The sequence below is a fragment of the Oxyura jamaicensis genome, chromosome 22 (assembly GCF_011077185.1).
Source record: "Oxyura jamaicensis isolate SHBP4307 breed ruddy duck chromosome 22, BPBGC_Ojam_1.0, whole genome shotgun sequence".
Taxonomy (NCBI): domain Eukaryota; kingdom Metazoa; phylum Chordata; class Aves; order Anseriformes; family Anatidae; genus Oxyura; species Oxyura jamaicensis.
This window is the reverse complement of record NC_048914.1, coordinates 142663-160502: the sequence shown is the minus strand read 5'-3', so window position 1 is coordinate 160502 and position 17840 is coordinate 142663. Positions and strand designations below refer to the sequence as shown.

At 45.9% G+C, this 17840-nt stretch overlaps 1 protein-coding gene across 1 annotated transcript in view; it reads left to right on the top strand.

The window, feature by feature from the left end:
* Nucleotides 1-17840, top strand: part of SLC4A5 (solute carrier family 4 member 5) — an 88335-nt gene that overhangs the window by 58877 nt on the left and 11618 nt on the right. The window contains exons 7-20 of the mRNA XM_035345004.1: nt 2261-2354; nt 2598-2789; nt 7330-7459; nt 9719-9879; nt 10038-10193; nt 11457-11552; nt 11905-11960; nt 15194-15351; nt 15442-15529; nt 15708-15862; nt 16264-16407; nt 16596-16770; nt 17090-17223; nt 17338-17609. Of these exons, the coding sequence (XP_035200895.1) occupies nt 2261-2354; nt 2598-2789; nt 7330-7459; nt 9719-9879; nt 10038-10193; nt 11457-11552; nt 11905-11960; nt 15194-15351; nt 15442-15529; nt 15708-15862; nt 16264-16407; nt 16596-16770; nt 17090-17223; nt 17338-17609 (2011 nt within the window). The remainder of the gene's footprint in view (nt 1-2260; nt 2355-2597; nt 2790-7329; nt 7460-9718; nt 9880-10037; nt 10194-11456; nt 11553-11904; nt 11961-15193; nt 15352-15441; nt 15530-15707; nt 15863-16263; nt 16408-16595; nt 16771-17089; nt 17224-17337; nt 17610-17840) is intronic.

Sequence of the window (17840 nt, the reverse complement as noted above, 5' to 3'; positions counted from 1 at the left end):
AAAAGAAAAGAAAAGAAAAGAAAAGAAAAGAAAAGAAAAGAAAAGAAAAGAAAAGAAAAGAAAAGAAAAGAAAAGAAAAGAAAAGAAAAGAAAAGAGCAACAAACACAGAAGAGACAGTTCATGGAAGTTAGGGATTTAAATCTTAAATATTTGTGCATGGTTTGATTTCTAGAGACCATCACTGCATATGACTAGGCCTTCAACTGGCATGAATGTCATATCCCCTCTGAAGGTCTATTTACATCCCATGATGCTTTTCTGTTCTGAAAGTCAATCAGCATTGCCCAAAATACATTTTAACCTGGGAGCTACAGAGCTGTTGGCAGTAGGCATCAATACGATGTTTGCAAAAGCAGTTTTCTCTCAAGGCAGTCTGGGCTCCTGCACCCACCAGCACCTACAACTTTATTCCACAGAGCGCAGCCACACAGCCCGGTCCTCCAATTTCTGAGTGTTTCTGTGGTTTCTAAAGGTAAGTTTATTTTTTAAAGTTTGCTTTTGTGAGATTGAAAGCTGGCAGGGGTAGTGGGATTTAATTGGCAAAAATTATAGTGCTCTTCTTTTTCTCCCCTTATTTTCATTGCACTTAAAGTCACATTTTCAAACAGTTTTTGTCTGTGTCATGCTTGTGTTTATATGCAAGAGCTTGGTGAAAAAGAAAACTTTCTAAGTAAAAAATTAGAGGAAAAAAATCCCAAGGTATGACTTGAATACATCAGCCATAATCAGTCAGGACCTTCCATTTATCAGTGGATCTAACAAAGTATGTTTTTATCAGGAAATTGATTATTTTTTCTGCTATTTTTTACAGCTCTTCTGCAGTAGAGCTCTTGATGGCTAACTTGGGTTGTAGAAAAACCATATCTATTACAAATGTAAACCCAACTGGAGAATTGTGTATCCCCATCCATTTTTGCAGTATCTTGGAAGCTATGCCAACATCGATACCCTTGGGAATTTTTTTGTTGGGTTCAATACACTTCATCTACTAGAAGGTGCCAGGTCAATTTTAGAGCAAAATTATTTATGCCTGCAGCTGGGTAGGTGTTATGCTGTTTTTTCTTTCCATCAGCAGCCTCCTGAACCCCAGAATTAGCAGAATATTCCTGGGAATACCCAGGAAGCCAAGGCTCACCACTGATGTGCGTTATCCCTTAAAGTAGACAGGTCTGCAGCATGGTTGTCCATCTACAGGTGTTTGCCCATAAAATAAATTGCTTCCTACATCTGAAGAAGAATTGTTGGGTCAAAAATCCCAAATCTGTTAGATCAAGGGATGTCTTCAGATAGCAACTGGGTCTAGGCTGGAGCTCAGATTGGTCTCAAGATGGTCTCTGCCTTGAGGGAAAATGAGTCAATAATTTAGCAACCCAAGCAGAACAGACCTGGCCAGTTGTGGACTCTCCCAACTATTTAGGTGCACACAGTTTGCTTTTTATTTCTAACTTGGCTTGAATTGAGATTCTGTTTCCTTACAGTAGATGGGTAATGATATGATATTACCATGAATGCAAGCAGTTGAAACAAGGGATGCAAAAAGACTGGCTCTCTGACTGCTTTCAAAGTGACTTTGGGAGGCATCGACCAGGCTGCCATTAATAGTAACCGTTCTCCCATCCAAGTCAAGTGTGAAAGGCAATCACTGGAGGTCAGATAATCAGGAGATTAATTAGTGACTGTGGCAAAATCCAAATAAACTCACATGGGGAAGATGAAATGGGGATGTGAGTAGTGAAAAATCAGGCTGCATTTAGAACAAGAGGGAAAAAAAACAAAGTGCTTCTGCAAAACCTCTATTAGCTGTGCAGGTCTCCCCTACTCCCAGCACACAGCCCCATCACAACAGCTCTGTTAGCTGAGTGAGTTTCCATAATCATACTGGCAAATCTATCTAATAACCACTTGAGCCTTCCTACAAGCAGCAGGAGACATTGCCCTGCATTGACAGCAGGAGACAGGTAAATTTTATCCAAATTTTCTGAACTGTGGGGAGAGTGGAGGTGCAGTGATGGCACAGAGTGAGGCAAGTCTGAGCCAGCTGCTACAGGTGGGCAAGGTGAGATGAGTGCACTGCAAGAGGTGGTGGAGAGTCCCCAGCATGTTCTCATTCTCCCAGGAAGGTCTCTGCGTTAGCTGGGGACACACACAAGGGTTTCCCATAGCAGGGAACATCCAGCAGGTGAGCAAAGAGTCTTTTCACCAGCCCAGCACCCATTAAAATCACCTCCCTCTTTTCTCTGCCTTGACCCCACCATTCAGCTCTCAGCAAGCAACAGGACCATGCTGGAGGATGAGGATGGGCTGACCGAGAGGGGTCTCAGCAGCTCAAGGAGGAGATACGATGATGAAGAAGGTGAGTGAAGAAATTAGGATCCCCAAAATGGCAGCATAATATCCTGTTATATGCCTGCAGGGTCTTTCTGACATCAGTGCATCAGAGCTCCTGGAATTCAGGGCTGCACAACATGAAAAAAGCTCCTGTGGGTAAAACAAGGTCTTTTGACCCTGTTGGGAAGGAGGCAAATATCTCCCTGGCTTTTGTTTGAAAGTTAGAAATGCTCAGATCTGCTCTCTAAAGTTTATCCCCTCACCCCAGATTATCACTCCATCTATATTGGGGTGCCAGTGCCCCGGGGCTACCGAAGGAAACGGCGCCGGCGGCGATCTGCCTCCAGCCGGGACAGAGCGAGTGAGAGCGAGCGGCACTATGAGCAGCAGGAGCGCTCCGACACTGATGACGGTGGCCACGGCTGCTACGAGAGTGGCAATGACAATGCCAGCAGGACCAGTGAGTTGCCCTCGGGTTTCCCAAAAAAGCAGATGGGGTTTTGCAGCACAATTTGATTTAAACTGGGGTTAAATCAGCTCCTGCACACAGCCACATTGCCTGTATGGCTTTTGCTTTCAGCATTGCTTTTTCTGGTGCTTTCCAGGCTTACTTTTCTCCATGGATGTCTCTGAGAGCTGTGCACAGTGTGTGAAACAGCATTTGGGGTTGCTTATGTGATGGATAGGCTAAAAAGAGGTTGTCAATGGAGTGATACAGTGAAGTCTTGGAGGTGAAGGTACATCTCAGGCATCACACTTTGTTCCCAGTAGGCTATTGCCTAGGGCTTTACCCAGTCTCATTAAGTCTCCTTAGCAAAGATTAATATTTTTGCACAGCAAAACAGCTGTTGATCTCTTGATTTTTTTTTCCACTCCCCTATAGAAATTTGTGTTTGGTTTTATGTCAAATCAACCACACTGCACTCATGGCTCAGCTTTGCGGGCAGGGTCTTGGCTTTGCTTTTCCATAGAGAGGGAAAAGGTTTTCCAATTTTTTTCATGGGGTCAAGCTTTTTGTTTGCAGTGGGCTTTGATCACAGCTTAGGTGGTGGCACGCTGTGGTTTCACCAGCAGGACCACATTCCCTCCTTTCAGCATTCAGTAAGTGCCACCGGGATATAACACAGTGGGTTGATTTGCAGTGCAAAGTCATTTTATGGAGGAGAAACACCCCAGAAAATCTTACCTCTTCAGCAGCCCTGCTTTTTCCTAGAAGAGCTGCCACTGTGCCTTATTTGGGTGTTTCATCACCACCCTCACCACACACACACACCACCCCAACCCCCCAAAACTCTCTGAGCTCAGAGGAAATGCTGCAAGTTGTTTTCCCACTTCACACAAGATGGGGAAAAAAAAAACAAACAAAAAAAACTCCTCAAACCAAAACCCAAATCTGTCCTTGGATTTCTCTCATCTCTCCTCCCTCCCCTTTCTTGCTCCATCCCGCTGCCACACATGCCCCCAAGTGCTCACCTCTCCTGAACGCATCTCGCTTGATTTGGTAACTTCCCGTCATAAGAGCTAAAGGGAGAGGAAAGTGCTTTATATTCTCTATAATCTGCTCCTTAAGCCTGGGAGTTTAACAAGCTTGAGTGGATAAAGGAGGAAGTTTGGGGGGTTTTGTGCCGTGCAGTGAAGGTTTGTTTCGCCGGGAAGAAATGGGGGAAAAAATGGAAACAATTCCAGGTAGGAGCCAGTGCCGCGTGTTATTTCTCCTTCATAGCCACAGTAGAGGGAGTGGGAGGGGGAGGAAAGCCTCCATTTTTTTTCAGCTTTGCTTCTCCTTGGCAAAAGCAACATGGGAGCCAGCACAGGGCTGGTTCAAGTGCTCGTGATGCTGGCTGGATAGCCAGGATGAATGATCCTGGGGGCACCAAGCTCCAATGCTGGGGCAAAGTTCACCTCAAAGATAGAACAGGGGGGATCTGTATCACCATCTACTGCACCCCAGCACCAAGGAAGCAACACAAGCACTATTTAGGAGAAAAGTCTCCCAGACCCTGGGGCACCTGATTTATTGAAATGAATGGGAACAGAGCATTGAATCCCATAGAATGTGCACTCCAGTCTCTTTTTTTTGGGGGGGGAGGACCATGCTGAGCCATTAAAAGGCTGTCATGGATTCAGAAGGACCACAACAACAGATGGTTAATGTGCTATAGTGATAAGCAGTGTTTGCAAAGGGAGCTGCATGGTACTGTTGCCAAGCCGTGCTGCAAACTGCTGGCAGCACCATGCACCCCCTTCCCCCATGGGATGACATTTCATCTTTTTATTGTGCCTCTCAGTGAGTCCCAAAACCAGAGTGGGATTTTTGGTTTGTAAAAACAAACCAAAACAATTACAAACCATTTTTGGTTTGTAAAAACAGTGGAGCTGAGGCTCCACTGATTAATCAAACTTGGGGTGTGAAGGGCTCTCTGAACCTCAAATCAGTGTAGGCATAAATCAGTGCAACTGGTCTGTCCTGTCCAATTAGCCATGGAAATATAAACTCTTCTGCATGTATAATTCCTACAGTGTGGGCTTGAATCAGATCCACTCTGGCTTAAATCATTGCAGCCTGGAGAGGTTTGATGGGTATAAATCAGAAGAGCATCTGTGAGCATTTTCCCATCATGAAAATTGTTTAAGGGAGGTGTGGATCTATTATGTTCACCCTTTCCTCTTTGAACAATGTCTTGTGAGAAATAGGTGCTGTTTGTAGGTGTCTCAGAGGCTTTTGTGTGTCTCTGCAGCAGTTTTACTCTTGTGCTTCCCAAATGCCAGCCATGGCCTCCAGCAAGTAGCCATCCTCAGGTGATTCTACCAAAAAGACCAGCAGCAATCTCGGAGAAAACAGTGGCAAAATGGGATAAACCCAAACAGCAGCTCCCTGGCATTTTCACATCCTCCAAAAAGATGCCACTATCCAATATATCCTACCCAGTGAAAATCTGGTGCTTTCCAGGATTAATTTCATGGCTAGATCAGGTTTCCAGAAGGAGAAAAAAACTGCAACGCAATGGCAATTTCCCAGCCATAAATGGGCCCTCCAGGTGAATAAATCAAAAGATTTTTTGCCAGCCCTTATGGCACAGCACAGCCCCAGTGTTGTTGGTTTAGCATACAGCTCTTTGTCTGGGTCAGTGAGCAGCCAGGAGGCTCAGCAGGTCTATGCAAACTGATCTGCCAGCATACCAAAGAGGACCACACGTTGTATATCAAGAGATGAGCTTATTCTTTCAGCTGGGGGAGAATGGGGGAAAACAAACAATCAAAAAAGCAATAATAATAATAATAATAATAATAATAAACTCCTCTTTGTCTATTGTGATTTCCTGCAGCTACAACACATCACAGCCCCAACACCCTGAAATGAGTCATAGGGGAATCCTCCAACAGGTAGAAGCAGGAGGGACCCTGTCTTCAGCACATGGTGGGAATTTGGGCAGTTAGGTGCAGCAAAATCACAAAGTCATGATCAGGTGACAATTGGCTAAACTATGCCCAGCTCAGACCTGCTCCTGGAAAATTGCAAATCCCCTTTTCGCAACTCATCTGGAGATGCAACCTGAGAAGGGCATTTCCAACACTCCTTTTGCTGTGGTCCAACTCAGTGCATTTGCAGAGAATTTAAGGTTTGCTGTGAATTTAAATTTTGCAAGGCCAAGTTGCAGGCAGTGTGAAGTCAGGCTGTTGCTACTATTGCACCAATTTTACCCCCCCCCCCCCCCCTTACTTCAACAGCGCTGAGGGTAAAGAGTCTGAAGCTGTACAAGCATGTAGCCCATCTCTAAAATTAACAGGAATATTAAAAATCAAAATATGGAAGTACAAGGACTTGACAACAGGGCTTTAGACCTGGTAGTGTGGCTTAAAGTGCTTAAGCAGTTAAGCAGGCTCAGCTGGAGTGCAAGGGACATCCTATTCTTTCCCTGCGCCATGGCTTGGGCTTCAGCTGATTTGATGGCAGGACAAGGCAATGCTCCAGCAGTAACTCAAGCTTTTCCTCTGATCGCACATGGCAACTTAGTTAGTTGCTTCCTTGTGTACCATATTACCCGACTTTCATATTCATGGGTCTGAGAACAGGAGGATTCTGCTAACAAAGACATTTTCATAGCTGGATTAACTCCTGTTGTATTAGGTGAGGGCTAAGACCCAAGACTTTATTAAAAATACACAATTTCCATGGAGCCTGGAGTAGGGCTGATTAACTTATTGTCTGAATAACTGGGCAGCTGGACAGAAGGGAGGGAGCGGTCCTGGCCACCCTGTACCTGCTCAGGCTGTACACTTCAAAGGGACAGAATCTTTTCCTATCACAACTGAAAATGTTCTGAGCTGTGGAGATTTGCAGTTGATGTTATGTAGCTCAGCTTCATACAGCACACAGGAGGCCTACCCAGCCTAGCCTGGTGTTTGTGGCAAAAAGGTGGATTTTACTGTAGAAATCATAAATTTGTATCATTTCCCTTGAAGAGGGTTACTGGGATGCAGAGTGAAAGCACTGGGCACACTCATGCATGATGATACAGTGCAAGTGTAATGTCAAACATGGATTTTGTTGATGACAGCAGGCAACTCTGATTTGGCAAAGATAAGCTCCGTGGGTGGGAAGAATGTGGGAGATTCCACAGAAGTGGAGTGCAAAATACTCCTGTGAGGAGAATTTGATTGTATTGCATGTAGTGGTGGTTGAATTCCTGATTCACAGCTGGCACCTACATATTCTCTTCCTGGCTGCTACAACCCCTCCCCATTCATCCTTTCTTCCAGAAACTGGTATTGCTTTGCACAGGGATTTTTGGGCAGGATTACTTCGAGTTTCCATACTCCTCAATAGCTGGTTGGCACCTTCAAAGTTTTGATCAACACCTTTTTTTTTTTTTTTTTCCTTTTTCGCGGGGGTGTTACCCTAGCATCCTAAATAACCATGAAAATCTCCTTTTCTCACTGGGGGCTTCCTGCATGGGGCTGACATGGGGCATCTCAGCAAATCTTTTCCTCTCCATCAGTGTCACCAGCTGCCGAACGCCTCCGCTACATCCTGGGTGATGATGATGAGCCTCCCAACCCAACACTCTTCACAGAGATGGACACACTGCAGCATGATGGTGAGGAGATGGAATGGAAAGAGTCAGCCAGGTGAGAGGAGCAATTCTTCGGATCAAAAATGCACCAGCCAGAGATCCCCCACCCCAAATTTCCTAGGTGGAAACATTGCCCTTTGCAAAGGGTTGGTGGATAATCATCGTTTTAATGACATTAGCTTCAATCCTTTTGGCTTTTTGCCCTGCCCAAATTACAGAAATTAAGAGAACATGGCCACTCTTTTGTGGGTCTTTGCTGAAGAGGAGAAGAGGAGGAAGATTTCCCATCTTCTCCCACATCTCCCTGGGCTGTATCAACCCCAGAGCTGGGGCTTTTCCCATTCCTAGATGCACCAGTATATTTCCCTCCTGGCTGTCACACCCCTCTCCACTCATCCTTTCCTCCAGTATCCCATTATCTCTTTGCACAGGGATTTTGGGGCAGGTTTACTAGAGCTGCCCCACTCCTCAATAACTGGTTGATATCTTCAACATTTTACTCAAAACCTTTTTTTTTTTGCCCTAGCATCCTAAGTATGTCTGCTCAAAAGGCAGCATTGCAGGGACGATTTGATTGATAATGAAGTCTGAGCTGAGTGGGAATTTTGAAAGGGTGATCAATGGGATGATGACTCCTCTCTAGCATACTGAGAAGAGAAGCATTTTTCCCCCTGGTTTTGCGTGACTTTTTTAGATAAACACCTCACCATGCTCCCCAAAAAAACTCAGAGGTGCAAAAAATCAGCACTTATACTGGGTTTTTCATCAGGAAGGGTTTGGCATGCAGGTTTACAAATTCCTCACAGTAGGACGGAGGTTTCTTGATTGCCAGATTTCCGCTTTCCACCAAGGAGAGGTTTAACCTCCTGAGCTGTGGAAGGGCAGCTCCTTGGTGTTTGGAATGCTACCTGTGGCTAAAACCAGTGGTGGGATTTAGTCCCCAGGCAGGAAATAAAGAAGCTGAGCACAGCAGGGAGGCAGAGTTTTGAAAAGGCATTACAAGGTGCCGATCCCATGTCTCCCTCTGGAGATATGCCTCAAGTCTCACACGCTGTCAAGAGGAGCTCTCATCATCAAGCTGCCACCCCATGTGCATGCCTACCCATTTTTATCAGGAAAATGGGGCAAAAGAAAATGAAAACTGACTTAATCGGCTTTGGGTGAGCAACACCAGAGCTTAGCAGGTACTATGGCTGGGCCCGAGAAAAGCTTGAATTTCCTCCCAATAAAAGCTGAGTTGTTTGAAAGGCTGGAGGAGGGATTTCTGCAAAGAAATAGGAGTGGGGATATTTGGAACTATGGCACTGGGGCCAAACTTTGTATTTTTGAATACTCTTGATTATGTCCTTTGCATATGCTGTTCGTGACACTCCCAGGTGGTATTTTGTGTTTTTTGTTTGTTTGTTTTTTAATAGAGACACCTTGCATTTTCTCCTTGCAACAACATTTTAATACACACCCTGCAGCTGTTGCAATCTTAAGGTCTCCCCTCCTCATCCTGCAGCTTTCGTGAGCCATCAGAGATTTCCAAAAGCCCTTCTCCTCCTGCATCCTCTTTGTGCCATCTGCAGCGGCAGGAGTCTAAATCCAAGTTGTACCAGTTAAAAGTTCCAATGTTAAGCCCTGCCAAGACTAATCCGTGGAGACTGCAAACCTCCTTTCCTCCCCAAGCTTTCCTCCCCTGGCTGACATCTCACTTATTGCTGCGAGGAGTCAGCCACTGCTCCCAGATTTGCTCTGAAATCTTTGGTTTGCAAAATTAAGGAATGAAGGCAGAAGGGCTTATTTCCAAGGTACAAGAGCTTGCAGTCCCTCTCTTCTCCCCCCACGGAAATGAATTGCCTGTATTGAAGTTTGAACATTGCTGAGACATTATAAAAATAGTTGCAATGCACTGGGTTTTTACATCCCTGTGTGCACAGAGATGAAGAAGGTCTGTCTGGTCCATGCAAGTACAGATCCCGGGCAAGGCAAGGTCATCCCCATGGGAAAACCTCCCAAGTCTTGCTGGACCAATCTGGAGTGTCAAAACTGCAGGGTTGAGCACAGAGGTGGAGACAAGTGATTTTGCTCTGTTCTGCAACTGTGCAAGTGACACCTTGTCTGATTATGTTACTTAATTTCTCCTTTCCCATCCTGAATAATATGCAAAAAATTTGCAGGATGAGTGGATGAGTTAATAAGTTAATTCAGGCCTGTAAAGCTGCCTGCAGAAAGTAAACACTGTATGTGTGCATGAAATGCAATTCTCTTCTACTTCTCATACAACAGTTCACCTCCATGTCTGTTCTGATGGCTGCTACTGTCATTTCAGGTGGATAAAGTTTGAAGAAAAGGTTGAGGAAGGCGGGGAAAGGTGGAGCAAACCCCATGTGTCCACATTGTCTTTGCACAGCCTGTTTGAGCTGCGGACATGTCTACAGACAGGAACAGTGCTCCTGGACCTAGATGGCTACTCTTTACCCCAGATCATAGGTACAAGCCAGGGAATATCAGTGACTTGCAATGGAATACATGAAAATGGGTGTTGAGAGCCATTACATTGGTCCAATAAGTGTTGACATCCCTAGATTTCTGGGAGGGGGGAAGATTTTTTCAATGGGGTGACTGTCTCCCTCATTTGGTGCTTTCAGACGACATCATTGAGAAGCAGATTGAGGATGGTCTGCTCAAACCTGAGCTGCGGGAAAAGATAAGCTATGTGCTCCTCAGGAAGCACCGTCACCAAACCAAGAAGCCAATCCATAGGTCCTTGGCTGACATCGGCAAGTCTGTCTCCTCTAACACGAGTGAGTGCTTGGTGTCCAACTCGTACCTAGTTGCATCCTTGAGTCTTCAGTTAGCAAGGCCAGGGGACAGTCAGTCTCAGGAGAAGGAAAGGTAGAAACCTGTCTGTTTGGGACACAGCAACTATTTAAATGGAGGTCATTTGGTGGAGCCCAAGATTTGCCAGGCTTCAGTTGCCCCCCAGGCAGACACAAATAGCAGCACCCAAGCCCTAAGTGCACGTAGAAGAAACTGTCAATAAACAATATTCCCACCCCATGGGCATCTCCAGGTTTCAAAGTAGCCATTATCCATGTCTGAGGACTAGATATTTGAGCTAATATTTGCCCAGAAGCTCTCAAAATGGATAATAACTTGGATTTTTTTGTGATTATTCCCTGTAGATATGGAAAATAAGGGAATCTTTCATTTGTTTCTAGTGCGTCACTGAAATGATGGCATTGCTTCAAGCTGTCAGGGAGTACCACCAAAGTTAAAAAGTTAAAAAGATGGCTGTTGGCACAGCAGAGGACTCCTTCATGTTTCTTCTGCCAGCATTTTATCTTCGTTTATAGCAGCTTTAATATTGAGTTGTGAAGAAAATGGGGATGGATGCTGTGGTTGCAGCTGGTATTTCAGAGTTGCAGAGCAAAACATGGTCCGGATGGTTTTCCCCAAAGAAAACACTCTGAGAATACAGGAGGTTTCCTGAGAAAATTCTGGGTCCACCACAGAATATGCATGGAAAAAAAGTAGAGCCTCTATATCTAACTAATTCAGTTAAAGCATCTGAGAATAAAAATGGGAATCATAACCAGCTTAGGGAGAAGAAATGTTTACGTGAAGCTTGGTAGTGGCTAATGTAAATATAATGAAGTTCATGGCAAATTTCAAGTTCTGGTTTCTTTGTACAATTAAGGGTCTAAAAAGCAAAATAAAGTGTTGGGTCTGACTAAGAAACAGAATTTGCCCTTCTGAACCTTTTTATAGCCTCAAAGAGAGCGTTGATGGGGTATGGTATGGTACAGGCTCCTTGCATGAAGCCTCTGCAGAAAAAAGACATGGGTTAAGGCAGGAAAGCGTATTTTTTGCTAGTGGAAAAACTGTTATTATGTGGGATAAAAGTGATGAGAGTGGAGGCAAAAGCAAACTGCGTGTATATAAGTACTGGAAAGATCACATCAGCACCAGGCAGATGATTTTCAGCCTGGCCACTTGCCTTTGGCATCACTCAGCCAGCAGCTCCCTGTGGTACCCACATCTCCTCTAGACTCTCTTTTTTCCAGACCGCAGCCCTGTCCGGAGCCCAGCTGCCAGCACAACCTTCCACCGCTCCACTGAGGACCTGAGGATGCGGCAGAACACAAGCTACGGCCGCCTGCGTAAGCCAGGGTGGGCAGCAGGGAGGCTGGAACAATCCTAAAAGAAGTAGGAGAAAAAATTGAGTTGCAGTGTGACATAGGGTGATTGCAAGCAGATCACACCACACCTCCCCTCTGTGGCCGTGAATGAGATGTGTTCTGTGCAGCCACAGGGTGACTAATATTAGAAGAGCTCTTATTATTGGGCTTTTATCTTACTGCACCTAGCTTTCAAGCCCAGCTATACTAAATAATGTTTTATTTGCATGGAAGTCCTCCTGCACCACTTTCTTCTTGCATAAGGGTCTGAAATTCAGCTGCATACCACAGAGTGGTTTTCTCACCCCCAACCCCCTCCTCTTGTCTCCATCAGGCCATGCACAAAGTCGAAGCATGAATGATATCTCAGACACACCAAGCACCGACCAGGTAATAATAATCCCCAAATCATTTGTATGATGCAGTGAGGAGAATCTCCAACACAACTGGCTGCTATGGACCTGTTTGCAAATGCACCATGATGTGTTAGAGACTCAGTAACAGTAATAGTTAAGGTCCATGTGAGCCTTGTGCAGTTTCACTCAGTCAATAACCACACACAAATTCCTAATTAATGAAACTAATACACATACTGATCCTTGTTAATTCTTCAGGAAGCTGTCCCAGAAATAATCATAAGATCATAGAATCATCTAGGTTGGAAAAACCTTCAAGATCATCAAGTACAACCATCAGTCTGTCCTACTGAGTCCCATCACTAAACCATGTGTCTTAGGGCCACGTCCGCACATCTCTTAAATACCTGCAGGGATGGGGACTCCACCAATTCCCTGGGCTTAACCATCAGGAAATTCTTCCTGACATCTAATCTAAATCTTCCCTGGCAACGTGAGGCTGTTGCCTCACATCCTATCACTTTTCACCTGAGAAAAGAGACTGACACACATCACCACAATCTCCTTTCAAATAGTTGGAGAGAGCGCTGAAGTGTCCCCTCAGCCTCCTCTGCTCCAGACTAAAAAGCCCTCATTCCTTCATCTGCTCCTCATACAACTTGTTTTCCAATCCCTTCACAACCTCTGTTGCTCTTCTCTGAATGCATTTCAGCAACATAATGTCTCTCTTGTAGTGAGAGTCCCAAAACACTGCACTCAAGGTGCGATCTCGGTGCTCTGCACAGAGGACCAAGCACTTGCCTCATCCATTGGCCATACTATTTCTGAGGCAGGCAAGGATGCCCTTGGCCTTTGACCAGCACCTCCAGGTCAATACCTGTGCTTGAGCTGGGGCCTGCAAGATGAACACAGAATTAAGAATCTGCAAAGATGCTGATACAGCTGAGATCTGACCTCAGGTTGCACCAGGGGAAGTTTAGATGTCAGGAAGAATTTCTACATGGAAGGAGTGGTTGGGCATTGGAACAGGCTTCCCAGGGAAGTGGTGGGGTTGTCATCTCTGGAGGCATTTCAGAGACGTGTGGACATGGCACCAAGGGACATGGTTTATTGGTAGACTTGGAGTCTTAGGTGATGGTTGGACTTGATGAACTTAAGTGTCCTTCCCAACCTAAATGATTCTATGATTCTATGATCCTTGGGGTACAGAACAGGCATTTAAAATCCACCAATAGGATAGGAAATGTGTTTGACAGAGTGCAGAGATCTTAAAAGAATCTTGGCTCAGCACCACTGCTGGGTACAAACAGCTTGCTTGGGGGAAAACCCAACCAGCACTTGAGTTTGCAAACAGGAATACAGCTCTTAAGAAAACAATCTGTTAATAAAGAGGCAGTTTTCAGTTTTTCCTTTGTTGCAATAAGATAGATGTGGGTTTCTTCATGCAAACCTTAGCTGACAGTCTGTAGGGACCTTTTCCCATTGGTTTGTTTTGCACAAGAGAGCTGGGAAAGAGGTTAGTCGGGCTGCCCTGGGCAGTTTACAGACAGATCTCTGCTTGGTGATGCAATATATTAGCAAGTTTTTGTGTCATTCTTTTACAAGGTGTCCTGGCCCCCTCCTGGCATCGAGGCTGTTTAGCTGGGATCTGTTGATGTGTTATGTGGGCTTTTGCTCTGTTTCTATTTGTTTCTATTTCTATTTCTATTTCTATTTCTATTTCTATTTATTCTATTTATATTTGTTTCTATTTATTTGTTTCTATATTATTTCTATTATGTGGGCTTTTGCTCTATTTCTATTTGTTTCTATTTATTACCCCTTCTCAAGGGGTACTGCCTGAAATCTGGCAGTCAGGAGCTAAATAGCAAATGCAGACAGTAGGGAAAGAAGGTTCTGGCATAGATTTGAAACGGGCAGTATGGTATAAGTGTTTGCCTTGCCCTCAGGGACATCCTCACTGAATGGAAATTCATATATTCTTCGATTGTCGGAGCATGATGCTCTGGGGCTCATGCTCCCTTCATGGGTCCCAAGAAATGGTAACATCTCCAAGCTTGGTATCACCCTTTGAGGCTGGCTTTGAAATATGTCATTGTGTGTTGAAAGGGAGCATGTCCCTTCTGTCTGCTTCACTTGCCCATTGCCATCCAGCAGGTGGCACATCCCCAAACCCAGGCAGTGAGCACAATGGCTGGGAGGTGCAGGACAGGGATGCCACAATACACGGGAGGCAACACACAGGCAGAAGGTTTCCAGAGCACCTTTCTAAATTAATGCTGCTATAAAGAAAGCAAATTGCCTGGTAACTAACCCCAAATATCAGCCTCCAGCAATGGGATACAGAGGGTTAATCACAAAATATGTAAAGAATTTAGTACTGAAGAATGCTGGGTTTAATGCTACAAAGGGACTTGTTCAGTGTTACACAAAGCTTATTGGTCACTGTTAACTCCTGCTCTTGCTTATTCCAAGCTGCGTTGGAGGAGTTATTTTATTACTATTATTTTTTTTCCATTTGGGTTTAAAGGATTAGAGAGGGAGAGCCTGCTGCCCAACTCACATGCCTCCCCTCATGCTGGCATATAGATTATAATAACACCCTGCCTGGGTTTGTATAGAACCATTTTAGACTAGTAATGAAAGAGCTGCAGGGGAGAAGAGACCAGGAGAATAAATCCATGATCGAGGTTTCCTACTTGCATTATCTGCTCTAAGAATGGGATGTGGGGAAATAAGCTACAGAAACATTAGCTTAAGCCACCCATACACAGTACCAAGTGGTGTTTAGGCATTATATAGGGCCTTCAGGGTGCCTGGGGCAGCAGGCCTGCAAACAGGCTTAAAGGTATGCTGCTGGCTTGCTCCAGGATCGGTATTTTTGGCTCAGATTTTCTTCAGGGACAGGCTGGGGATTGCCATGGGCTTTCCTTGCTTAGATCCCAGTGCAGCAAAACACCTTTTGCAAACCATCAAGTTGCATGCTTGCATTGGGGAGCCCAGAATATGTGTGCTTTCGAGTTAATCTTAGGTGTAGTGGTGGTTTTGAATAAGGAATAAATTCAGGTTTACAAATTCTCACTGTTTTATTCATGGATATGGCTCTCGAATTCCCTGAGAGATCCCAGGAACATCAGAGAGCACGAGGTTGAAGTCTGCAGTCTGCACTTGATACTACAGCTTTAGCTCTTGTAGTCAGGGTGTGGAAAAGGGGGAAAAGCCAGATTTCAGCAAACATTCCCTTCCCCACTTCATCTTCCCCAACAGCTGAAGAACAAGTTCATCAAGAAGATCCCCAAGGATGCAGAGGCCTCCAATGTGCTGGTAGGAGAAGTGGAATTCCTAGAGAAACCCTTTGTGGCTTTCGTGCGGCTCCTCCAGGCAACAATGCTAGGAGGGGTGACAGAGGTGCCCGTCCCCACCAGGTGAGCCCAATTCCTTTGGGTCTGGAGCTGGTCTTGCAACATGGGTCCTGGTGGTGCAAGGTTACCAACATGGTCCCACTCCTCTCCCAGATTCCTCTTTATTCTCCTGGGCCCTGCAGGAAAAGCCAAATCCTACAACGAGATTGGCAGAGCCATTGCAACCCTCATGGTGGATGATGTGAGTAGATGCAAAACCTGACCCTCACTGGGAGCCTCCCTTGCTCAGAGCTGAGAAAAAAAAAAAAAATCATCCTTTTGCCCAAATGAATGAGCTTTAAAGGCCCACAATAATGTGCAAATGTGCAGCATATGTGCAGGATACCACCCCCAAGCTGACACATCTCTTGACCCCCCAGCTCTTCAGCGATGTTGCCTACAAAGCCCGGGACAGAGAAGACCTGATTGCCGGCATAGATGAATTTCTGGATGAAGTCATTGTTCTGCCCCCTGGCGAGTGGGACCCCAGCATTAGGATTGAGCCACCAAAAAAAGTGCCCTCAGCTGAGAAGAGGTGAGTGGTAGCATGGGACCGGTCCCAACCCTGTGGCCATCCCTGTCTTTTCCATTTGAAGATGCTGGAGGAAGACAGCTGCTTTGCTTGCACTCATCCCTAGATATATTCTCCGCAGATTTTCCAGAAATGCTGCTTTTTCTGCAGTATCACCCAATGAGAGTGATATCCCCAATATCACTTAGGACCCATTTCCACTCCACATAATCTGCATTACCCCCAGCCCTCACCATTCTGGGCTGAGAAAATCCAGCTCTTTATCTTTCCAAATTTGCCCCCAGAACTCAAGCCGTAGTGCAGGTGGTGAGCTGCACCATGGCCTTGGTCCTTTCCTCAGCCCCATATCAGAGACAGGCATGACAAGGCAGGTGGCAGCCAATTCTGTCCACTCTTTTCCACAGGAAATCAGTTTTCTCACTGAACGAAGTGGGGCAGATGAATGGCACAGCTGGTGTGGCAGGTGCTGGGAGTGGCGGCGGAGGCAGTGATGATGGGGAGATGCCTGAAGTGCATGAAATCGGGGAAGAGCTTGCATGGACTGGCAGGTGAGCATCACCCAGACTCCCAAAAAACCTCGGAGGAAGTTGGCACCCATCAGCATCTCCTGCTGGTTCACCCCATGTTCTCCTGGGGCAGAGAGAATTGAACTCCTTACGGGCACTGTCTTCTGTGCAGTGCTGTACATATTTTGGTTGAGGGCATATGCATAGTGTCCTTGGCTGTGTCTCCACAGGTTTTGTGGTGGCCTCTATTTGGATATCAAAAGGAAGCTGCCCTGGTTCCCAAGTGACTTCTATGAAGGTTTTCATATCCAGTCCATCTCTGCCATTTTGTTCATCTACCTGGGCTGCATCACCAATGCCATCACATTCGGGGGCTTGCTTGGAGATGCTACGGACAACTACCAGGTCAAGTCCAAGGACAGGGTCGCTTTGGACTGGTGATGGAAAGCAGGGATGTGCTGGGATGGGTTCTGCCCCCATTGTGCCATGTCAATTTTCAGTGCTAGGGATGGAAATTCATTCACAAATGGGACTGGCTGGCCTTGAATACTTAGAGGATGGGAAAACCCATCTCAACAGCAATACCAGGAGCAAAGGAACACGATCCCAAACTACCCTATATGGGTCTAAGCAGAGGTCCTTCATTCTCATCTCCATCTGGGGTGACCATGGGGATGTAACCTGGCACAGCACCACCATAAACCTGGGTTTGATCTGTCCCCAGGGTGTCATGGAGAGCTTCCTTGGCACAGCAATGGCGGGCTCCATGTTTTGTCTCTTCGCTGGGCAGCCACTCATTATCCTCAGCAGCACCGGCCCCATCCTCATATTCGAGAAGCTGCTCTTTGACTTCAGCAAGTAGGTGCTGGATAATGCCAGGGGGGGCACGATCCATTTGTACCTGGACAAGGGATGACCCTCAGCCCATCGTGCACTCTCATAGGACCCCTATTGCTTTGTGCCTGCTTTCAGAGGCAACGGCATCGACTACATGGAGTTTCGCCTCTGGATCGGCTTGCACTCTGCTCTACAGTGCCTTATCCTGGTGGCCACTGATGCCAGCTTCATTATAAAGTACATCACACGTTTCACAGAGGAAGGCTTCTCCACCCTCATCAGCTTCATCTTCATCTATGATGCCATCAAGAAGATGATAGGAGCCTTTAAGTATTACCCCATCAATTCAGACTTCAAGCCAGACTATGTGACCATGTACAAGTGCGAGTGTGTTGCTCCTGACCAAGGTGAGTACAAATCTTTCTCAGCATTGGATGGGGATGGTGGGGGGAGGGGGGGGGGGGGGCCACTAGCAGATCCACTGCAGGTAGAACCTGCTGGATCATTGGCCAAAGATGTTGAAGGAGTCAGCTACCCAGTTGGCATGGGGCAGAGACATCTTCCTCCTCTGAGGGTGATTTGGGGCAAGATTATGGAAATAGAACCTCATCCCCTGCAGCCAAGCATGTCAGTGCTTG